General features: G+C 44.8%; 4 protein-coding genes across 7 annotated transcripts in view; 2 read left to right on the forward strand and 2 right to left on the reverse strand.

Moving 5' to 3' along the window:
• LOC117148207 (sex peptide receptor) overlaps positions 1-5877 on the forward strand; it is a 41874-nt gene extending 35997 nt beyond the window's left edge. For all 4 annotated transcript variants that reach the window (XM_033315494.1, XM_033315495.1, XM_033315492.1 and 1 more), the window contains 2 exons: positions 125-186; positions 3434-5877. In XM_033315494.1, coding sequence (XP_033171385.1) covers positions 125-186; positions 3434-4163 — 792 coding nt within the window. In that variant the 3' untranslated portion in view covers positions 4164-5877. The remainder of the gene's footprint in view (positions 1-124; positions 187-3433) is intronic.
• Positions 5748-7891, reverse strand: LOC117148206. The gene is made up of 2 exons (XM_033315491.1): positions 7683-7891; positions 5748-7620 (listed from the first exon to the last, which is right to left on the reverse strand). The coding sequence occupies exons 1-2, from the start codon at positions 7889-7891 to the stop codon at positions 5991-5993; spliced, it is 1839 nt and encodes a 612-aa protein (XP_033171382.1). The 3' UTR covers positions 5748-5990.
• Positions 7892-12106: 4215 nt separating this feature from the next.
• Positions 12107-12840, reverse strand: LOC117147094 (the record flags this gene model as incomplete). The annotated part of the gene is given in 4 exon segments (XM_033313858.1): positions 12107-12126; positions 12129-12224; positions 12305-12748; positions 12810-12840. Coding segments are annotated over 4 exon segments (591 nt in total), but the record flags the coding sequence as incomplete, so codon positions are not given.
• Positions 12841-13582: 742 nt separating this feature from the next.
• On the forward strand, positions 13583-14131 carry LOC117148876. Its single transcript, XM_033316548.1, has one exon. The coding sequence runs from the start codon at positions 13583-13585 to the stop codon at positions 14129-14131; it is 549 nt and encodes a 182-aa protein (XP_033172439.1).
• The last annotated feature ends 10343 nt before the right edge of the window (positions 14132-24474 follow it).

Raw genomic sequence — 24474 nt, forward strand, 5'->3', positions numbered from 1 at the left:
CAAAGAACTATGCTTTAAGTCAAATGGCTAAGAAGCATGCCCGAAAGTAGGCTAGTAATCACACAACTCGCTTTCAGTCATCTGTAACTATATATAATATATATTCCCGTACTTTTGCTTACAGATAATGCCAGCCATGTGCCACACCATCTCCGTTTGGCTAACTCTGGCCCTCGCCGTTCAAAGGTAAGCATGCAATTGGGCCAATAAAAGTAAAACCAACTCAAGCAGGTTTCCCAGCCGCCACGCTTTCCACCTTTTCATTTTCCCCGCTTGAGATGTAACTGAAATACTGACTGACTAACTGACTGACTGGCTGACTCGTTGACTTGTCAATGGTGGCAATAAATCAGTTTCTGTGTGGGCAAAAATAAAATGTCAATGCCTTGAGGGAAAAGAAACAAACAAATGGCCTTACCTTGGCCAACGCAGCCAACGCTGCGTATGAGTGATGCGTATGAGTGATGCGAGTTATACTTTCGGCCGACAGGCGGTACAATCAATCGATTCGCTTTAACATTAAACCACAATGCATTGGCCTTTAAAGCGCCACTGTTTCAGCCACCGAGCCCATAAAGCATAACCACTAATGTGAACAATAAACTAATTTCGTATGGGTAACATAAATTCCACCCTGTCTTCGTATCAAATTGCCTTCAAGAGTCCACAGAAAGTCGGAGCATGATGGGGTGGCGCTTTGTTCTATTAACTCATGTGTGGGATCATAAATTTTACAGCTTTGCAAATAAATTTCGCAAGAGTGGAGTGGTGGCCGAAGAGTCACCGAAAAAATAGTCATAAATATTTGGGCCATTATGCGAGTTTGGACCGTTTTCAAGTGGCCGCAGCCAAGTGGGTGGATGGGTTATGTACCACCAAATAGCTAAATAATACCTATATGTATATGTGCATATGACAAAGGGACCAGCAGGCGCGGGGTGGAGTGGGGCAGCGGGGCAGGACTCACTCTAAAATGCGTTGAAAATTGCCCGAGGACAAATAGCGCGATAAAAACATTCAGCGTTTATTGTTATTATTGTTGTTGCTGCTGCTGCTGCTGTGCCTGTTGACAACTTATTGTATTTCAAGTGTTTTTATGGCCCTTACCAATGGGCGCAAGAGGGGCGAAGTGGGGCGAAGTGGGGCAGAGTGGGCCAGAGTGGGGGAAGTGGGCAAGTGCCAACTGAGTGAGTGACACTCTCCATAAAAATTTCATAGAACAAAAAGTGTATGATATGTGTGTGAAACAGTACCTGTTATTGTTTTATTTCATTTTCTGTGCCCATCTAGTACGAGGCCCATTGGCATACATTTGCCAAGGGCGCTTGAACGGATTGAGATTCCAGGAATTCCAGCAATAAGTGCTAATTAAATGGAGAATAAATAAGTGTGCCTGCAAATCGATATAAGCGCAAGTACTTATCACTTATTACACACGCACCGGAAATAGAAAGGCTTGACCATATTAAAGTATTGCAGCAGCTTTGCAGCTTTTAAGTACGAGCTTAAATCACATCTCTACCCACTTGTGCGAAGTTGAGAAGCCACTTTGCAATCACAACAAAAAACTTCCACTCAAAGGGGTAATCCCTCGCACAAAGGCATATCCTTTGTTCTTTAAAAGTATTTATCCTTGGCGTAACATTTTCATCTGCAGCAGATTCCCATGGCTGATATCGTTCAGCTCTCTTTCGAAATGTTCACCCTGATTGATTTATTGTGTCGTTTTATTTGCCAAAATGGGTTAAGGTTTGAGGGTTGATCCTGCAGCGCTTTTTCCCCCTTTTTTTGTGGCGCCATCCTTCTAGGGAAAATTAACTAAATTGTTAAGATGACACGGAGGATGAAGAGGTGGGGGGAAGAACAACATAAGCCAGCTAAATGTTATTCATTTATTAATATCAATTCCATTGCGGACTAAACGCCTGGCAATCGCTCTCGTCCTTCGTCCTTGGAGCTCGGCTCGTTTTTGTTGGCATCTCTGTTGCTTTCAACTTTAATGAAATCTCCGCTTGACAAAGGTTCAATGAAAGATTGATTGAAACGCATTTTCAAGTGCCAGCGCATTGGGCGTGGCCATAATTATGCGCATAAATTAGACCAATACCAAGGACCTTCGACACCAATCCCATTATCATGCCACCATCAAAAGTTCGTTCGCTTCTCGGATTGGAAAATTAAAGGGGCGCTGGGTGGCGGACTTTGGAGGCCAACTATAAAGCGGCCAACTCCGGCCCAAATCTTCACAGGAAACAAATTTATTCTTTGACAGGACGCGACCCCTGACAAATTACTCAAATTATGAAATTACAAAGCGCCAACTTGATTAGCTTTTCAGATGGCTTTTGATTGCCCCTCCCCTCGCGATTTTCCAGCGGCGCGGCGAGGTCGTGGCTGAAATTAGGATTTGGCCAATTCGTTGTCACCACATTGCCATCGTAAATTCTCACCTGGGGAAATTGGTTTATCTTCCGTTGACGTTGCCATAAAATTATATTAGGCAAATGCGTTTAAGGCGCTCGAGCTCGTTACCAGGACTTAATGCCCTGGCAGGATCGCTGGCAGCGGCTTTTGATAAAAAGTCACATCATTCAAGTCGGCAAATAATGCACATCAGATAAAGTCCATTGCTGTTTAATAGCCAAAGGTATTGCCTTCATCTTGGATGCTTTACTTTTGGGCTTGCAAGCAAAATTACCGACCATTGGATGGAAACATCAACATTGATTTTCTGTTTTTTGTCCGCATAAAAATAGGATTTTTAGCCACAAAATTTTAAATAATAGTCCAAAAATGAAATGCCATACCTCGTTGAACTCGTAATCAAATCCTTAATCAATCTGGATTCAAATTTGAAAATTTTATTTTTTGGTGATTTTTTGCAAATTTTGATGATGTAACCCCTTACCAAAAATGAGAAAATCTGACCAAAAATAAGTTTTCCTATATCCGTCAAAAAGTGATAGGGTTGGATAGCCCTCTTAATTAGCTGCTCAAAACAGCTATTCTTTTATCTTTATGATCAGTTTTAGTCAAGTTATGATTAAAATGCCCATCTGAAATTTCCTAATTATTGCCAAAATATTTTTTTGGATTTTCCGTTATAAAATAATCAGTTTTTTGCACACAACTTTAATAGTAATTGTCTGAATATAGAATGCCATACCTCGTTGAGCTCGTATTTAAATTTCCAATCGAACTGTGTCCACAAATGGGAATTCTATTTTTTGGCCATTTTTTGCAAATTTTGATGATGTAACCCCTTACCAAAAATGAGAAAATCGGACGAAAAACTATTTTCTCCAAATCCGTCCAAAAGTGATAGGGGTAATTAGCATTGGCAATTAGATGCTCAAAACAGTTTTTCTTTAAACTAAATGACAATTTTTAGCCAACTTATGCCAAAAAAATCCATTTAATCTGTACTCCGCAGGTACATCTACGTTTGCCACGCCCCCATGGCCCGGACGTGGTGCACGATGCCGCGGGTGAGGCGGTGCACGGCGTACATCGCCCTGTTGGCTTTCCTGCACCAGCTGCCCAGGTTCTTCGACAGGACGTACATGCCGCTGGTGATCGAGTGGAACGGGAGTCCAACGGAGGTGTGCCACCTGGAGACGGCGATGTGGGTGCACGATTACATTGGGGTGGACCTGTACTACACGAGCTACTATCTGTTCCGGGTGCTGTTCGTCCACCTGCTGCCCTGCATTATCCTGGTGACCCTCAACATTCTGCTGTTCGCGGCGATGCGGCAGGCGCAGGAGCGCCGGAAGCTGCTCTTCCGGGAGAACCGGAAGAAGGAGTGCAAGAAACTGAGGGAGACCAACTGCACCACGCTGATGCTAATCGTGGTCGTGTCGGTGTTCCTCCTGGCCGAGATACCCATTGCCGTGGTCACAGCGATGCACATCGTCAGCAGCCTGATTATCGAGTTCCTGGACTACGGCCTGGCCAACATTTGCATCATGCTGACGAACTTCTTCCTGGTATTCAGCTACCCGATCAACTTCGGCATCTACTGCGGAATGTCGCGCCAGTTTCGGGAGACCTTCAAGGAGATATTCCTGGGTCGGCTGATGGCCAAGAAGGACAGCTCCACCAAATACTCGATCGTCAATGGCGCCCGCACCTGCACCAACACCAACGAGACGGTCCTCTAGTAATTGGTGATGTTGGTGCCGCGGCGGGGCAGCAGCGACCACCGTCGCAGCTCCACTAGCACCACCACCACCACCACCAAGACCATTGGTGGGTCACTGATCATCGGTGGTGAGGCCTCGGCGCAGCACCAGCATCTGGTAACGCACCACCTGCAGACCCACTCACAGCCCAGTCAGCAGCGGCGGGTCAGCACGATGGACATCATCACCGAGGAGCGGATTGTGTAGACTGGGTGCGAGGATCGGATGGGTTCGGAATCGATTGGGTGCGGCTATCCGAAATCGGAGATCCCAATATCCTGTTGAAAACTATCGGCTGTCTGCCGAGAAGCGCAATTCACAATACAGTTCTATATTCGTTAATGGTCTCAGCATGAAATTGTTTCAGAATTCGCAATTGCAACTAACCCAGCAAAAACCAAAAAATCAAAAGAACTCCACTACACAAATGGTTTTTCGAACAGAGCTAAGAAGTAAGGTTTCAGGAGAAAACTACATAGGTACACAGGAACTTGTTTAACTAAAAACACTAATATCAATATCAAAATAACCAAGAATGCGTAGAGGATTGGGAATGATGCAGTCTGAATTTTGATGGATTTTGTAATTGAGCGATTTTCACTTTTAAATAACTATAGGCAGTTTAAAAACGTTAAGAAATACATAGATATCTTAGGGTAGCCCGAATAACACCCAAACCGAACATTAAGTGTCATTAAGGCACAAGTTTCTCCATTCGAATCTGTGTGTATTTCTCTGTGCGTTGGTGTCATATTCAGATTAAATGTTAGCGCTTAAGCCCATATATGTATATGCTATTTTTACGGCTAAGGGTGTACGTCTAAGTCTACCATAAGAGATGCGGGAAACTTTTATGAAGTGATAGTGGTAGGGGAAAGTGGAGGGGGAAGGTGTGGGTAACAACAATAACATAATACTACAGTAATGTTAGGAAAAATACTTACAGGAAACTCACGAGTCACAACTATCGGATTGAAAAGCGAAACTGAATTAATCGAAATATTCGATAGTATTGACGATTAGTGTTAGCTTCTAGGGTATTTAAGAAATTTTGAAACAAGGCCTGGGTAAATATGTTTATTTGAGAGCAACTTTTTGTGCGCCCATTTGTAAAATATTTTTGTATTTTAACTAGGGTTCTCTAGCGTAGTTATTTGTAGAATGGAAAACTCGTTTAAATTCGTAAACCTTTTGAGCCCCAGAGTTTACCGATTTAAATGAAAGTTAAGAACACACAAAAACAAAAAGATAAGAACATAACAAATCAGTCCTAACGAATTTCAACTCAATGTTCTAGGCTACGCGTACGTTTTTTTTACTAGTGTAAGCAACAGCATAAACAATTGTAATGCAATGTTAATATGTGTACACGCGTTTAACAGTTACAATTGCAGTTTCCGGTTTAAATGTTTTCAGTGTACACAAGCTAGGTGACTAAGCATTCAACTACGGCTAAAGCTAATACTACAACTTAAATTGCAACTACACAACTATGAACTATAACCATAACTATAGCTGAAAGTTGTCTGTCTGAATGGAATGTGTTAACTATTTATATGTATTGGTGACGACAGATTCGGTTTCCGCTTCCGTTTAATTTGAATTTCAATTCTGATGACGATTACGACCTGATTTTGTACATATATTTCGTCGGGTGGATCCAATAATGAATAAATAAACTAATTAAATGTCACACAGTTGCGTTTTGCCTTCTATTTCGGTGAGCAAACATTCGTAAGTATATCAGTGGAATTAGTTGTAATTTATTCATCACTCGTCATATAAGTTCGTTGATCCAAGCATCTGCTAATACAATCGACACTGCCTTCGCCTGGGCGAGGGGCCACAGGAGAAGGCCTCCCGAAACGGCTCGAAGTGGGCAACTGCATCGTTGACCCTCTTCCTATCGCTGCCATGATCAGGCGCCTCCTTATCGAGCTCCTTATTGGAGCAGAAGAACTGGGCGAAGTTAAGAAAGAACCGCTGCTGCTGGGCCACCAACTCCTCGGCACTGCGATTCCGCTTGTGATCCGTTTGTGCGGTGTCAAAGTAGGCGGAATAGGCCAGTTCCAAGCCACTGGCGTCCGCGAACTTTTCATACCGCCTGCTACTGAATCTCCTGTCCAGACAGTCAAGCTTCTGCTGGAACCTCGGATTCCATTCAAGCTCCGTGTCCACAGCGCTATTGTCCACTCCGTTGGAGGAGAAGGTCATGCCCTCGGAATCAAAGCCGTGGGAGAGCTCGTGGCCCAGGATGAAGCCCAATGAACTGTAGGTTAGTATCGCCGGCTGGCCATGTGTGTAGAACGGCGGTTCCAGGAGCGATAGTGGCACAATCAGCATATTCTGTTTGACTATGTAGAACGCAGAGGCGTAGGTGCCATACCCATGCACTTGGGTGCGGTACAAATCGCTCTTGGAGGTTCGGCTTGGAATCCACTCGTGGCCGAAGACTATGGCCCATAGTTCGGGGTAATCCCTCTGGGATCTGTAGTGATTGAGGCCGATATTTAGATTTCCAAAATAATCGCTGGCATTCATATGAACATCCCTGTAGTGCCTTTCGATGCGTCGCACCATGGCTTGGGCCGAACAGTTTCTGGGCAGGATGCTCAACCGCAGCCGCATCCTTTTCAATTTGCCCAAAAGGAAGTGCTGTGTGCTGCGAGTAAAGTTGTTCCTGTTCGCCAGGAGCTTCTGGCCAAAGCGGTGCTTCAGCTCCTCGAAAATGTCCTGCAGCACTGGCTCCTCCTTGAGCCTGGGATGATTCTTCTCTACCAACCATGCAGCGGGATGACTGAGCATCTGCCTGGACTGCTCGGCACACTGGTCGCGATCTATATGCCAGGATTCCTTCGAGAGTCCTTCCGGAACTAGCTTCAGTCTCATATAGATATATACGACAATAAACTCATCGGTTTTTAAGTCCAGCAAATAGGCTATCTCGAAGAGATTTTCGTAGGTAATATTCCCATTTGGCCAGGGCATCATCCAAAAGGATGGTATCCCCGTAACCAAATCACCGCGAGCAGAGGCATCGTCCCTGATCCCATAGCTCATTATTTTGTCTTCCAGCTTGCTCATTTCGTGCCAATAGTACTCCTTAAACAGAAAGGGCATTTTTGGCATGTTGGCCCACAGCTTGTCGAATATTTCGCGAGTTAAGGGTTCCCTGTTCGTCGTATGTGTATCCCAATGCTCCCTGTTGGACAGCAACTGCTTCCAAATGTCATACGTATTGGAGTCATTTATATCTGGGAGGACTTTGAGACGGAAGGCGGCAGTCAAGCCAACTGTCAGCTGTTCAGTTTGGATATTGTCCATTGCGATCAGATGCTCCAGGATCCGCAGGACCTGATTCTGGCCCAAAGGTTTTCGGCAGGCGGTGTAAAAAGCCCTGAGCTGCTGCACAAAGTGTGGCTCGTCGTCCTCTCTTCTGGAATCGATTCAATCGTCAAGTATTCGGTATAAGCTTCCTCTCTTCGAAATTCAAGTTACTCATTATCCAGCAAGTCCGCCAACTTCTCCTGGTAATTGTAGTCCAGTTGGTCCATAAAACTCTGGTACGAATCGGTTGCATGACTGGAGGACCAATTGCCGCAGGCCACCTTATAGAAATTCTGGCAGGGATTAGCTTGCGGACGCGACTTTACCTGAACTAGAAGTAAGCCTACGATGAGCTCCAGCAATCTCAGTTTCAAATGCATGACTGACTGCGCTGAATGCGAGGCTAAGCAAACCAACCGATCAGAGGGTTATCTCTACGGATCGAGATCACTGGGCTCATCAGCGCCGAGGGTTATCTCTACGGATCGAAATCGCTGGGCTCATCAGCGGATTACGGAACTCCACGAAAACCTACAACCAGACGACGATCTCAGAAAGATTGGCTTGATGTAGTAAACAAAACGCACACAGCTTGCAGTCAAGGTAAAGATTTAAGGTTTAGTGAATACTATAATAAGTTTTTTATGAAAAACTAGTGCGGCAAGTTTAGCGCTGCAAAACACTTTGCATTTGGAAAACTGCACGCTTTTTCGTTGCAGAGCACATATGAAAAACCACAACTTTTCGGAGCCCCAAAAAGGGTTAAGTGCGCAGGGGATCCCTGAAAATAAGGTGGCGACACTTACTCATTTATATTTAATGCACTTTGGCCAAAAGCGTTGCTCAGGCTGGCTAAGTGCCCAAATATTTGGTGGCGAAAACGCCGTGGGGTTGTGGAAAGTAAGCTGTCTGCAAAATGCCAGTGCACTTGAAAGTTTTCATCAAAGTCATGGGATTTTCAGCAACTTTTCGCAAGTGTTCGAGCGGCTGGCGAGGACTGGGCAATCTGATCTGAATTCAGGAACCTCGAGCGACCCAACTCAGGTTTTCAGATGAGATAGCAGCAATTTATAACCGGCAGTACGGGTTAATATGTGTCTGGAAGGAATTTACAATTTTAAGCCTTTTTGCGGCGCAAAAGGGCGGCATAAGCCTCATTTATTTCACTCAAAATTGATTGACGCCTTTCACACACAAATACACGCACAATGGACGCGGTGACGGACAGGCATAGAGGTACAGTGGGCCCTCCCATGCTGGCACTTGATGAGAGCTGCTAGAACCGTACCGCTTAGCGAGGCCCCACTGTGCGTGAGTGTGTGCTTCGCAGCTTAAATCAACACGGAGACAATGAGCGGGCAGCAGATAATCAATCAGAAAGCTGCTTATTGGCTTTTCAAAATGCGTCTAACAAAATAAATAAAAGTCAAAGCGACAATGTGGCATGTTGTGAGCCCCCCACCCCCCTACCCATCGCTTACTGGTTGTGGCAAGAGCACAAAACCGGCAAAAACAAGTCGAGTTCAATCCGATTTTGGGCCAGAACCGAGCAGGCCTGCTGGTCCACTGGCCTGACCTAATGCCAATTTAATGCTGCGTGTGGCTTATGTCTGTCTAAGTCGCCTCTATTACGCCATCCCATGCCCCATGCCCCATGCCCCATGCCACATGCCCCATATGCCACATCCCATAGCCCCGCCCACACATCTCGTATATCTGGCAGATGAGCTCATGTGCGTGCTGCGATGGGGTAAGCCCATCGTAATGCCCGAGTATCGATGGATGGATGGGTATTATCAAAGGCAATTAGGCTTTCCAGACAATCGCTAATTAATTTTCATTATAATTTATGCACACCCGCAAAGTGCAGACGTAATCCATTGATTAGTTTTGTTCTAAACTATTAGGCAGCCCGGAAATAAACTGCGTGCTATTCACATACTTCATCCGAAGCTAATTTACTTAACTTGTAGATACATTCGGGATACCTAAAACCAGCTCGAGGCAATGAAACTGGACTCAGGTAGAAGATCCTGGCATTCGTGGTCCGGGTTCCAATCCGAATGTTTGGGCAACTAGATGCCCGGCAACTGGATTGACCGCACTTTCCAGATATTTGCTGCCAGATGCTGAGGAAAACCGCAATTTCCGCAATGGTCTGCGGTTCTTGAAATGCCGTTCCACGTGCAATTAATCGTCGTAATTACCCCGAAACGCACCGCCTTATTCAATTTACTGACCACAGTGGTGTGAATAAAAAGTGTCGAGACTTGCACTTTGTCTTGGTTTATGTTCATGGTTGACCCATTTTGTAGTGTTAAAATCGGCCATGATAGCCAATTCGGTGTGCATAATCCGCTTTAATTGTACAATTTCTAAGAAAACTAAATGTTCTTGCTGGTAACGAATTATTATATATGTGGGTTGCATTCCTTGCAACCCACGAAGGGTTTGTAAATGCAAGGATAGCAGTTGATAAGAACAGGTGTAATCGTAGTCATAGTCATTCATCATCCTTAAGAAGTCCCTAAATAGTCGGGCCATGACTATTGACTATGCCACACGGAGAGTGTCAACCGATGACTCTGCATTCAGCGCACTCCGACCAAAAAAAAAAATGGAAGTTCACGTGTGGCAGGTCAAGTGGCAAATTATGCTCTGCTCTTTTCAGAGGGTTCATAAATTAAGGACTCCATTTAGGCCAACACTGCAAGAAATCACTTCACGTTATTTGGTTATTTCAAGTTATTTTAAGATCTCGTAGACTTCAGCAGCGAGATAACTATGTAACATTGTTTCATTCTTACGTAGAATATTTTTTTTTCGGTGTACCGCGCTCGCGGGTGAATGTCTCCAAATATTTCGGACACCCCGAGTGGCCAGTCATTAGCACCCAGCACCCCGAACAGCAGATATTCGGCTGGCATGTGGCATATACACGGGGTGGATATGGTGGAAATAGTGGATATAGTCACGAACCCGCAATCAAAGGTGTTTCTAATTTATGAATCAACGCAATTAGCTTTAATAACCTCACCGGTTCCCAAATTAGCTGGACACACAAACACATGCACAGCATACACAGACATATACACACACTTATGTGTGTGTGTGTGGGGGCGTGGCCGAAATGTTGACTCAACATTTGGCATTCATTCGCATTCATTAAGTTGGCTCGAAATGACAAACGGTTTTGCCGACGGCCAATGTTCAACAGATGTAGATGATTGTCATAAATTTCGAGACCACAAAATGGAATCAAATGGAAAAGCGAAAGGAAGGCGAAATGTGAGCAAGGAATACCACTGAATCGAGTGGGAAAATATACGAAAAGTTGGGAAAAACAATTGCTGGCCAAATAAAGTTAGACCAAGTGGCTCACAACTGAGCTATGCGCTCTTGAAAAATGATTAGACTAGCCAGACAAACATTTGTAATAATTACAAACTAACAATTTGCAATTGTTTTACACGTACGTATTCAAGGTATGTTGATTTCAACAATTTTGCTGAAAATGTGCCAGTAAAGAGTTTCATATTCTTTTGCCAGTGTTTTCTCATCCTCACCAACACGACAAGGACTTTTCATTAACAACCAGAAGAACGTATCCATTGCAATCGAAGCCACAGCAAAATGCCATGGAAACCAATGGCAGACAGCACCGCAAACTAGATTTGTTTGATTTGAATTTGAATTTGAATTCGGTTTGATTAAGGACTCCAAGGCGTTCTCAATTAGAGCAAAAAGTTATGCGAGTGAAGTTCGCGACAAGTTCGAGTAGTTGGCTGGCCAAACTTGGTCAACGCTGCGTATGCGTAATGTGTGTAATTCAATAAACTTTCCGCCCGCAATGGAAACTAAAGCGGCAGGCAGCAACTTGAATATGCAATTTCAGTCAATTTGGCCGGGCATCTATCAATTAATTAGTGCTCCCCAGAAAGTTGGACATGCAGGAATTTCATACGCAACAACGTGAAGCTCGGCAATTGTAATTTGAGTTCTTATTACTTGGGGCTTCTTGGCCAACTTCCCATTCCCATGCCCATCACCGTCGTCTGGGCAATGGCAGATGAATGAATGGCAAAGTAGGGGCTAGTAGGAAAAGCAAACTGGGAAACGCCAATGGTCATTAGCGGGGATTTTCCCTGGACCGGCGCCAAAGGACATTGAACAGTTAATTATACCTGAAATCCAACGATCACAGAAGCATGCAATCGATACAAAACGGAAAGTGAAGCACAAGTTTTGCGTATAAAATTACGAGGAACTCGTATTGTCATTTCATGTTGCTGTCCACTTTCAGCGGAATCAATTAGCTGCTACCTATAAACTTATTTGTTCAAGTTCATCCTGCGAAGGCTGCACCTTTTCCAATTTGCATTTTGGTCCTAAGTTTGGACTTACAGCCATGTTTCCCCCATCAGCTCAGATCAAAAGCGGATTTTAAGCTCGACTTGCAGTTTATTTATGACTTTTATAGCGCACATTGGATGTTGGGTAGAGAGAAGAAAAAAAAAAATGGTAATGTGTGGCCACCGATGTCCTTGATCCTTTAGGCTGGCCGGGCGGTGGTGGTGGTGCTGCTGGTGGTGGAGGTGCTGCGCCGAGTGGTGGTGCGGGTGGTTCTGGGCCGGACTGGCACCCGGATGCAATTCTGCGGCTTATCGCCCAGCTGCAGCCGGCCACAACGCCGCCTGTCGGTGCGCAGCCAGTCTGGAATGGAATGAAGGAATTGGGTTTCGAATAAAGAAGCTCTGAGTGCTCCGACCACGGTTACGGTCACGGCTACTCACTGTTCCTGGGCTGGCTGTGGCAGTTCTGGTTGCGCAGCTGGCAGTTGTTGGACAGCACCTTGCACTGCCGGTTGTCCCTGCTCCGCACGCAGATGTGCTGGCTGGGCGGCGATCTCTTGCAGACGACGGGACGTGCGGGGCAGGGATTGTAGCAGGGTCGTCGATTGGCGGCACCCGTTCCCCTCACATTGCGGCAGTCGATGTCGCGGGTGTGCCTCACGCCCTCAGGCTGCCGGAGCACATTGGCCAGCATCAGGTGGCAGATGTTCTCGAAGCGCTGGCACTCGCCACGCGGAGTCCGGCCGCAAACCCTGGGACTGGTCTTGGAGCAGACCTGCGGGAAGAGCGGGCAGTTGCGGGGCGTGGTGCGGGCGGTGGTGACCGGCGGACGACGGCTCGGCGGTTGGGTGGTGCCGCTGGCCACTGCCCACAGGAGGGCCATGCCTGAGGAAAGAAAAGTTGGGAGTTTAAAAGTGCCATAGATAGTGTGCGTCCTTTTGCCTACCGAAAATCAAAGTTAGTTGTTGGCTGTGCATTTTGCTTGATTGCTGGGAGTTGGCTGAACTTCTGATGCCATTCTAGCCAAGGGTCCGAAGTATTTATACCACCAATGGGCCAACATGACAATTACGAGGAAGCAAATCCAAGACAATTCTTCCTTGGCACGCGTCGCTTTGGCTTTTGTTTAAATATTTAATCAACTATTATCAAGAGCCATTTACCCGGCGAGTTGGCAGCTGCTATTCTAGAAAAAAATGCCACTGGAGACTTGATTCTGGAATGATATGTATATTGCAATAACATGCAATTATGCTGAAGTAATAAGTAATAAGTAATAAAGTGTTATATTTAAATTATATTGCATTTATAGATGATTTGTTACGCTGCTTGTTTCAGTTTCTTTCACCTTCATTTACCAAAAATATTAGAGTGAATTTGCAATGAGTTGCTAAAGAATCTGAATGCAAACTCCCTTACACATACATAATAATATTAATTATTAATTAATAACATATTAATATATAGTTATGAGATAGATAAAATTTATAAAGATTTATTAATGAAAAGATTACCCCAATAAAACGTGAACAAAACACCCGCATTCGATGAAAACAAAAAAACCTCGGCAAACAAGAGAACAGATGGCGTTCCCAAAAATATGGTAGTACATGCGACCAATCCAAGCTGCTATATATACTCGGCCAGGCCAGCGAAAAAGTATCAATCAACCAGCAACAGTTGACAGCAGCAAAGATCCCTAGATCCGCCAGAGAAATCATGAGCAAGTTCACCATTTGCCTCCTCCTCGTCGTCCTGGCCATCGTGGCCATCCAGGCTGATGGCGATCGGCGTCCATGTGTGGGTCGCTGCACCGGTCTTTCCAGCGGCAAGAGCGTGTGCATCCGCAACAAGGTGACCAATGTCTGCACCCGCCTGCCGGCCTGTCGTCTGCGGGAGAAGAACTGCCGCCGGCGGGACAATGGACTGGAACCCATCCGGGAGACGTGCATCACCCGCTGCCGCAACATTGCCGGCACCAGCGGCGTGGGCCAGTGCGCCACCAGGCTGCGTCCTCGTCCCCAGTCCGATGGCAAGCGCATCAGGGAGTGCCAGAGGGGGGCCTGCGACGACGACAAGATGGCCAGCTGCTGGAGGGACCAGCAGGGCGCCTGCATCCTGCAGACCCGCTGCGAGGCCCAGAGGAGGAACTGCGTCCGCAATCCGCTCAACCAGTGGGTGAGGACCAGCAAGTGGAGCTGCCAGGGCAATGTCGTGGGTGGTGGCATCCGTCGCTGCCGCACCAGGCCCATCATCATCAAGGACTAAGAGTTCTCGCGAAGAAGTCCCCATACGCGGATCCCAACTTGAATCCTGGCACTGACCTCCAGCTTTTACGTACCATTTTTTTTGTCCAACTTCTTCCAATTTTTTTGCCTATGTTAGTCCCGTACAAATAAAAATAATTCAGTCACATTTAAATCGTAACTATTTTGCTATACTGCCTCAAACTTTCTTGGTCGCCGACCAGTGGAAAACCAAAGTCGCTTTTCCTTCTTTTCGCCAAGAAAATAATCAGTTTTTGGGCCATAACAATAGAATGAAATGCTTAAATGTGGAATGGCACACCTCGCTGAGCTCGTAATTAAATTCCCAAGCAATCTGCATTCAAATTTAAAAATTTTTATTTTTTGTCAATTTTTGAAAATTTTGACCAAAATTGCGAAAAATGCCCCAAAAATAAGTTTTCCTAAATCGGTCAAAAAGTGATAGGGTCGTATAGCCTTCTTAATTAGCTGCTCAAAACAGTTATTCTTTCATCTTTATGATCAGTTTTAGTCAAGTTATGATTAAAATGCCCATCTGAAATTTCCTAATTATTGCCAAAATATTTTTTTTGATTTTCCGTCATAAAATAATCAGTTTTTTGCACACAACTTTAAAAGTAATTGTCTGAATATAGAATGCCATACCTCCTTGAGCTCGTATTTAAATTTTCAATCGATCTGTGTCCATAAATGGGAATTCTATTTTTTGGCCATTTTTTGCAAATTTTGATGATGTAACCCCTTACCAAAAATGCGAAAAATGGCCCAAAAATTAGTGTTCCTAAATCGGTCAAAAAGTGATAGGGTTGGATAGCCTTCTTAATTAGCTGCTCAAAACAGCTATTCTTTTATCTTTATGATCAGTTTTAGTCATGTTATGATTAAAATGCCCATCTGAAATTTCCTAATTATTGCCAAAATATTTTTTTTGATTTTCCGTCATAAAATAATCAGTTTTTTGCACACAACTTTAAAAGTAATTGTCTGAATATAGAATGCCATACCTCCTTGAGCTCGTATTTAAATTTCCAATCGAACTGTGTCCACAAATGGGAATTCTATTTTTTGGCCATTTTTTGCAAATTTTGATGATGTAACCCCTTACCAAAAATGCGAAAAATGGCCCAAAAATTAGTTTTTCTAAATCGGTCAAAAAGTGATAGGGTTGGATAGCCTTCTTAATTAGCTGCTCAAAACAGCTATTCTTTTATCTTTATGATCAGTTTTAGTCAAGTTATGATTAAAATGCCCATCTGAAATTTCGTAATTATTGCCAAAATAATTTTTTAGATTTTCCGTTATAAAATAATCAGTTTTTTGCACACAACTTTAATAGTAATTGTTTGAATATGAAATGCCATACCTCGTTGAGCTCGTATTTAAATTTCCAATCGAACTGTGTCCACAAATGGGAATTCTATTTTTTGGCCATTTTTTGCAAATTTTGATGATGTTACCCCTTATCAAAAATGCGAAAATTTGGTCAAAAATGGTTTTCTCGCTATCAGCCAAATACTGATAGCCATTGTTAATATTGTTAATTAGCTGCACAAAACAGTAATTTTTTGAGGTATTGGATCATTTTTGGCGAAGTTATTGTACAAATTCCATTTTAAAAAATCGTATATTGGGCACAAATTGGTATCTCGATTATCCGTTACCAAATGTAGCAGTCAAAACAGCAATTTCGTTTATAGCCTATGGTATTTATATTGACTGCATGTAAAATTTATGGCTAATTTGCAAAAGCATTCGTGAGCTGCACACGTTCAACTGGCAAACGAGCATAAATGGAATCGATAAGTGATGGCGTTCAAATGAACTGTGCCACAATTTCGAATATTTCAATGGAGTTGGTTGGGAAAACAAGTTTAATTCACTTTTGTACCATTTGATTGCTGTGAACGGCAACAGTTTCCGCATTTAAATGCGACTAGATGTTTGCCCAGAAAGTGGCATTATTTAATTTAACGCCCGTTGATTTCAAAGCGGCGATGAGTATGTATGTATGTGGGCTTATATGTACTCCATTCTCCATTCTCCATGGTCGGCGAACATTTAGTAGCCCCTTAATTCAGTTAAAGGTCCAGTTAGCCGTGCTAATGTTTTCCAATTTTATTATTCGCACTTAGCGTGTATACGTGTGAATTTGCATTTGAGCACAAAGTGGCGGTGTAGTTTTCATATTTGCACTTACGTGGGTCGCCGCTTCCACATGAGGCCACAATGGGAGTTCCGTCCGCCAGCTGAATGGTGATTGGTGACTGGTAGGCTGGGGCTGCACACCCACTGCACCCATATCCTGCTTAAACAGCAGGTGACACTGCGCTGGAAAAAACCCATGGAATATGCCAGTTCTGAAAGATACCTTCTCTAAACTATCATATCCATCACCCAAGGGAGGCATTTCAAGCGATTTGAAGTGAAAATGCTTGCAAAATAATTACATATTGGTTGGCTGATGTGGGTGGACTTTGCTCGCAGTGCAGCTCGCAAAGGACGAGAATAACAGTTTGTGGGTGGTGCACAGTGGTGCACAGTGGTGGTGCATGGGCGTCGCACGTGTACTTAAGCCGGGCTGAGGGGGTAAGGGGTTTTGAGGGGCCAGCACAAAGCACAACTTCTCGTGCTTCACTTAACGTAAGCCGGGGAAAATGTCGCTGGAAAAGCGAGTTGAAACGGGGGCAAAAAGGGTTAACGAGTGCATGGTGCGCTCTGCTGACATATTATGACGATTTTAGAGTGGGTTGGGGGTGGTGTTGTTTGTTTTCCACCGTTTACTGTAGAGGAATGTAAGTCAAGTGGCTGACAGCGGAATCAAGTTGCCCCGCTCGTAAACAATATCGATGGTTGCATTTAAATACAGATTTCTTTGATGGCCATTTCCCCGCTGACTTTTGACCTGCGGTGTGAAAATATGAAAAGCTGTGGATCCGTTGGATACCTGTATAGAAACTAGCTTGGAATTTTCAGCGCGCAGCATTGGGAAATGGTGCTAAGTGCAAATATCGATTCGCTCGGCGGTGCGGCAACTCAATTAAAAGGCTCTTCATTTTGCAGCGACTAAGCCGAGAACTTTTGTCGGCTAACAGGTTAACACGGGGTCACGTTAACCTTTAACCCCTTCGACGCGGCGCCACGAGCTCTTCACACACGCCAACCGATGGCCGCGGGAGGCTGAAAAAAGGGACCCAGAAAGGACACGGGGCCAGAGATGAAGGCCAAAGTGTTCGTCAGGCTGTCTAAGTGGGATGCACTGCGCGAAATCAAGTGTAACTTCATAGCTTTAATTCCAGTGAAAGCCTCTGTGGTGTTTGATAGTTTGGAAAAGCCATTGCTAGTACTAGGCCTAAACAAGTTGCATATATTTTCTTGCAGTGCACATTCGCTGCCTCGCATGCATGGCACATAGACACATATTCACATAATTATAAATTGCTGCGCCCAGCGGAAATTGAGGGGCAACAGCGCCGCCGAGACATGGAACCCAAACTGGAATGCCGGGAGGTGCGGGGCAATGATGCCTCCGGCGTCTCCGATTCCGGATAGTGTTCGCAATTTAATTTCCTAGCGCAGGACACAGGACACAGGACGCACTACAAACAAACTGCAGGATGCTGGAAAACTACGTCCGCTGATTGCGCCACGGAAATGAAATTAGATGAGCACGAGGCGAAAAGCGAAAGTGAAAGTCGAGAAGAAAACCATCTGGCCAATTCGGCCTCGTAATGAGTTGGCAGTGAAAAGTTGTATGTGACCCGACTGGGAAACTTGCTGACAAATTGTCGCCCGAATTTAATTACTTGCAAATGAGTTCGTGTTGCTGCTAATTATGCGCCCTGAAAAGCTAGATAATTTCGCCGTAAATCAAGCATGCATACATATACGCCCCTTAAATGAACACTTTTTAAACGGCATTACATTTCCATTCCAATGAGTGACTTCTTTGCTATATTAATATTTACACATTGCAAAAAGTGTTTGTGTATTAATTAAAGTGTAATCAAACGTTAAGCGATGGCCATGCAGCAGTGGCATTGCACTGCCTTTTGCCATCATAAATATATATAGGCTGAACTAAAAATATCGCAGAAGGGTATTACATAGGTCGTTCATTCTCTGATTTAGCAATTATGTAACCGCTGCCCATCAAAATGTCAAATGCGGCTTCGTAATAGTGGCTCGATTTGTTTCCTGTAATTGGATTTATTGGCGGCCTCCGTGCGGTTTGCATGAAAAACGATGGGCAAAATAATCAAGTGCAGAAATGGTATTATGAAAATAAACAAAACTCATTTCCATATGCAAAGAGTGTCTCAATCCAGCGCCCCAGTGAAAGTTCTGTTTTTTTTTGTAGAATGGGCGTGCGTGCATCTGCATATATTTAAAACTTTTTACAAAATTCTTTGTTTATTTACTTAGTTGTGCTCGTGTTTGTTTTCGCCGTTGTCCCCGTTCGCTGAACAAAACCGAAAAACAGAAGCTACCGCAAAAAGAAAAATAAATAAAATAAAAAATAATAATAATAAACACACACAAAACCAGAACCAGAGAAAAACATTTTTGCATAATTTTTTAATTTACTCTTTCGGCTAAAAATAACGTGTTAACAACAATAAGGGGTTGCCAACAAAGGCGCCTCTGGTTTTTTTTTCTTTTGAAATCGATCCCACGAAGGCAACAGCCCCTGTTCCCAATTTATTCGACTTCTCCTTAAAGTTTTCCGCAAGACCTTTTTGTTTTGCAATATCTGTTTTTTTTTCTCTTTTACTGTAAGCAAGACAAATGGTCGACCCACGCACCTACGGCTGCATTTAAAAATGGCCAAAAAGGAAATGCAGCACGATTCTGGACCCCAGGATACTAGGACTCCAGATAACAGATGGCGAGGCGCTGGTTCTTAGTGGCAAGTCATAAATGTCAGGGGCTTCTTAGACCCAAAATCATCCGAGACACACATGCGAGCAGGCAGTCGTGCACTGAAAGAAAAAACTATTGAATCCAGCCACTTCAATTGCATTCAGATGCCAGTGAGCTCTGTATCACATATATAACTGAATATATCAACATTTCACATATCTGAAACCCCCTTGAATGTTAAGTTGCAACTTATAACTTACTTCACTTCACTTTGCTTTCGCGAGTGTATTTATTCGACTGACAAATAACTCAAAATGTGATTGATGGCGGCCCTGACACGCTGACACATATAAATGCCTGCAAATGGAGCACGAGACGCTGCCGCTGACGTGTCAGGAGGGTCCGGAATTTCGAATCCGGAATCCATGCATGGCTACCAGTAGCAGCACCAGCAGCAGGATGAGCACCCCCACCGTAGAAGTCGTGCTCCTAATCCTCCCCGGCCACAGACCAAAAAAAAGAGGAAAGCAAAAACCAGAAACAGAACCTTTGTTTTGGCAATAGGCGTGCGTGATTTTTGCGGCCGCATCATTAGTCAACGTTCTAAGTGCTTTTCTTGGGAAATTCAGCTGCCAGTGGAGTGGGCGGCGTTTAACCCACGATTATTGCCATTCATGGCCGAGACTAAAGTATGTCAACAAACTTCTCAGGACGCAGGGACTGGCTCATTGGCCCCGCAAGTTGGTGGAAACTTCCTGCGAGACAACTGTTTCAGTTCAGTTCAGTTTCAGTTTCGGTGGCCAAATGAATGCAATTTGTAGTCCAGGTCCACGTGAAATTGGGCTCGGGGCTTTCATTTACATTAAGTAATTACCTGGAAAACCCACGGAAAACGGCCGAGCAATAAAGAGGAAATGGTTGGGGGCGGAAGCCGGAGTAATGTTTAGAATCTATTCCAGCCCGGTCCGCGCCGCAGGCCAACTTTTCAGACTTTTCGCGGAATGGTCCTGTTTAGTCCAATTTGCTGGAGTCCACCATTAAGTGGAGCTTGTTGTTTTTTTCTTTAAAGAGAACTAGTTTAATTCATAATTGCCCGTTTCTAATACTAATTGGGCAACTGAAAGCCTCTTATCTCGGAAATGATGGGCATCCGGCTGTTTGAGGGGGATGCTGCCGGATGATTGGACCGTGTATTTATTCCTTCGTTTAAAATTAATGCCCCAACATGGCGGCTCCCTGCTTGGCTGATATGTGAGTGCTGTCCATTAGGATCGGTTGACATATGTCCCACCTTATGTGTGCCCCGAGGGCCAGCAAAAAGCGGCCCGCTCGCTGCTCATCTTCATTCAGCTCAAGTTGTCTTGGATGGCGAAGTTCGGAGTCCGGAGTGCGTAATACAAATTGCCGGCAATTTTGAAACATGACCATCCCCATCCCGGCACAGGAGCGCCCGCTCTGGGAAAACCGCCCACCAGGAGCACCCGTTCCATGGCCGGAGCGATGGCACCACTTCAAAACTGATGACACTGTCAATTTGGATGGGCGCCCGTTGTACGCAGACATGTTGGGCTGATTGGGGTGGGTGGGTCTGTGGGGCTGCCCCGCCCACTTTGCGCCACATGATGAATCTCTCACTCCACTTCGCTCCAAACCGCCCACCGAACCACATCCACATCGAGTGGGCCCATCCCCCTGGGTGATGCATTGCAATGACATTTTCATGCTTTATCTGCGGCTGGCCTCGCATAAATTCCTGTTTTCCACGCCCAGCAGGATCGCAGGTTGGGTTTTTTATGGGGGGGCTGCTCAAACTGCCGCAAAGCTGTCCAAATGTATATAAAATAATTTATGGAATATGCAGAATATAAATATATTATTGCCTTAGAAAGGCGAAATACCAAACTTTAGTGAGGCACTCAATATACACTCTAAGCACCCAAGAACATTACTTAGCCCCCTTTGCTGGGCGCCACTGGCTGCTGCTGCTGCTGCTGCTTGACATAAAAATGCAGTCAATCCTCTTGACAAATTTTACTTTTATTACACGCTTTGTTTATGTGAATTTGTGTACATGGCATTTGCACATCATCAATGTACGAGCTTTTCCCTTCGCCGCTGCTTGTGCGAAACATTGGCGGATAGGAGTGAAAATACGATTGCTCCTGCTGCCATCATCGTCGTCGTCATCATCATCGACATGGAAACTGTGCACATGACTTGGCAATGCTCTAAAAAGAAGTCCGGCTTGCTTTTCCCACTTGCCGTTCGGATGACATGACTTTGCGGCCAACATCCTGTTGGCTTGGACAATGTCCTTGCTTACAAGTGGCTCTTCTCAGTGGCTTCGAGGGGGGACTTTTGCTAGGACGCCAAGTGGAATGCAAATATTTGCCAGCTCTATTAGTGCTTCGAAAATTTGGACTATTGAAAATGTGCCGAGAACAAATGAATGTGATTTTCCAGCTCATTGTTGCCGTGTTACGCCAGAGATTACCAGACAATTTGGAGGGACTTGCCTCGAAATCCCCCTGGTGGCAAGTCGATGGATTCGTGCCACAGGGCATCGAATCGAATTGAATCGCGCATGATGTTTTACAGGGATATAGCTCTTTATTTCGACTGCTTTTGCCGTGGCATACTTTTATGCGCTGCAGCAAATTGTTTTAGACGCGACGCCACTTCGTGTCCTTGTAAATCCCTGTATCCTTTTTTATTCCTACCCGCACATATTGAGCGTATTGTATTTGGGTGTTGTGCGCGAACTAAATTCATTTTCGCAGCGCCAACTCAAAAGTAATCGATTACGCGCCTTAGTCGCAGTCGTCACCTGATTAGCATAATTCGATGTGTGCGAGCGTGTTGCCAAGGACATTTCGAGGTGGTGCCGTCTGAAAAGGACGCGCCGGCGGAGATGGCATTTTCAATCTTGCGAGAAAATTGTTCAATTTTCGGCAGAAAATATTTTTGAATCAGCGCCGTTCGGCGTTTTCGTTTTCGTTCGTTTCGACGCCCTCGATTGCCAACATTTCATCAGCAGCAATCGCGACGCGCGACAACTTCATTTTGCATTTCCCCCAAACTGGAAAATATCACCAACACCAACATCATCACCCATCGACGTCGGCAAGTGACAGTTGAAAGGCTGAGTCGAAAGTAGCTTTAAAATATGGAAATGTGGGTCAATGAACTGGCAGGGGAAATGAAGACCACTTTCGGTGACCTTTGAGAGCAGGTCTTTTTACACAAACTGGATATTGGATACTGGATATTTCGATCTAATAAAGTGAATACTTTTAATATTTTAAGCGGGTAGCAACCCCTCCAATGCACTGCAGTTAATAGCCGAAGCGTGTTTGGGAAAGACATCTCTCCATTTAAATGTTGATTGATGAACAGGTAACTCCACATCCCATTCGCCCAGCATCGCGATATGCTCAGCATATGGGCACCCAGCTGCCGTCTGGCTTTGTCAACACAATGGGGATCTTTTGGGAGCGTACTATGTATGCTCGCAGATAGATGGCCCCTTCCCGAATCGACGGACTCTGACCCTTTAAAACACTCATTCGAGACATGCGAACGCCATTAAAGCCGCTCAGGAAGTTGTTGGCAAGCAGAGCCATTAAATTTGATATACGACAATAAGCGCGGATAATGCGTTAAAGGAGCTCAAGCAGGACGCAGGACGAAGGACGCAGGACGTAGGACCAAAGACGCACAGCCATAAATTAGTGGGGAAAGCCAAGTTGTCTGAGCCAAGACGATGGCTCGTGGCCCAAAGTGAAATTAAGTGCAGGTAAAGTGCATCCACAACTTGCGTTTTCACTGAATCCCGGCTATGTTGGTCATGTTCAAGTAAAGTTGGTAAGAAAAGGTTTCAGCTATTTGGCAATCTATTGGCAAATTTCAAGCGAAGCGGTATGCGATAGTATTGTAATATTGACGGCTTATCTCAAACCGAACTCAATCGCAGATGAACTATCTGTATCTGCGAGATACCTTTGCTGTTTGAGCTTCCTTGGCCAGACAGTCTGCCTCCGCCTTCACCGGGAATTTAAGCCGGGCAAATCCCGTCGGAATCGACCAGTTCAGTAATAGAAATAGCCATGTCTTAAGCCTTTAAGTTGCCAATTACAATGAAAATTGATTTTATTTCGCTGGCTGTCCGTGTTTTTCCTGCTTTCCCATCTCCGCGTCGGCGGCTTCTTTCCATTCTTGTTTTTTGCACTTGCCCATTGTTTTGGTTTGGTCTGCCGGCCAGCACCACCCACTAAGCCAACAACGACCCAGCCCCCACCCACCGCCCATCGTCCTTGGCAGGACTTTTATGAAAGCACAGCTGGCTGGGCTTTAGGATTTCTTTTTGTGTTTGGCTCTGACTCTGGTTTCGGTTGTCTGGTGGCAAAGTGCCGAATGTACATAATGCCAGTGGATTAGGGCTTAGTTTATCAGCGTTTTCACTGCCAATGTCAAGGTCAAGCTCATAAGCGCGTATGACAACAGCATTAGACTGCGTGCGTGTGTGTGTGTGTGTGGCTGTGTGCTTGTGTGCGAGTGCACGAGAAGATAAAGTATCTATCTATATATCTATAGGAAAAACCTCAAGGTGATCATAGCTCTTGTGCGTGCACTATGTCCGATTATCAATGTTGTTACTAGCTATTTTAAAGGATTTAACATGGAGTGAATCCGAAGGTTCAAGGCTAGTTTTCAACGCCTTTATTGACATTTTGCTCTCAGTGTAGGAAATAAATTCGGCATTAGCCACTTCCCCGCCTGCAGCCAGCAGCTGTTGAGCCACTTGGTCATCGCTTCGCTGGGGCTATTAACATACAATTATGCCGAAATGCCAATCAAATGCAGACAGAAGCGGAACGGACGTGCCCCGCCCGAGTTCAAGTCCGAGTATGGATAGGACTGCCATCCTGCCACTCTGCATCCTTCCCCCGCACCATAGCCCCCGGAGAGGATTGCCCGTGTCCTTGGTCCTTGGCCCTCGACTTGGCCATTTATCATGGTAATAGGCGAACGCGTGCGGGAATCGCTGTTTTGATTTAACGATCCCGTTTTGCGGCAATCAAAGTATCACAGACACACGAATGAGCCGGCCATAAAAAGCGAAATAAAATAAATAAAAACACTCAAGTCTCTTTATCGACAAGCGCACTTTTTATTATTTAATTGTAATATCCACAAGAAATTGCATATTTCGAGTGTAACCCCAATTGGATTTAATATCGCAAGTTAACTTGTTTTTTCTTAAACCAGAATGGCCTTGAGATCCGTCTAGTAAATGTATGCCAAAATAAAGTGCCCGGCGATGTTTGATAATTGTGACGAAAGGCTTTTCCGGGATGCGAGACAAGGGAAATCCGTTGCACGTGTCCTGGCGACTCCGGTGCGTCTGTGCGGGCACTCAAATGTATCTAAGTTGTGCAATGCCCCGATTCCAGATGCATTTCGGCCAATCCGACTACATTGTGC

This window comes from Drosophila mauritiana, chromosome X, assembly GCF_004382145.1.
Source record: "Drosophila mauritiana strain mau12 chromosome X, ASM438214v1, whole genome shotgun sequence".
In the NCBI taxonomy this organism is placed as follows: Eukaryota; Metazoa; Arthropoda; class Insecta; order Diptera; family Drosophilidae; genus Drosophila; species Drosophila mauritiana.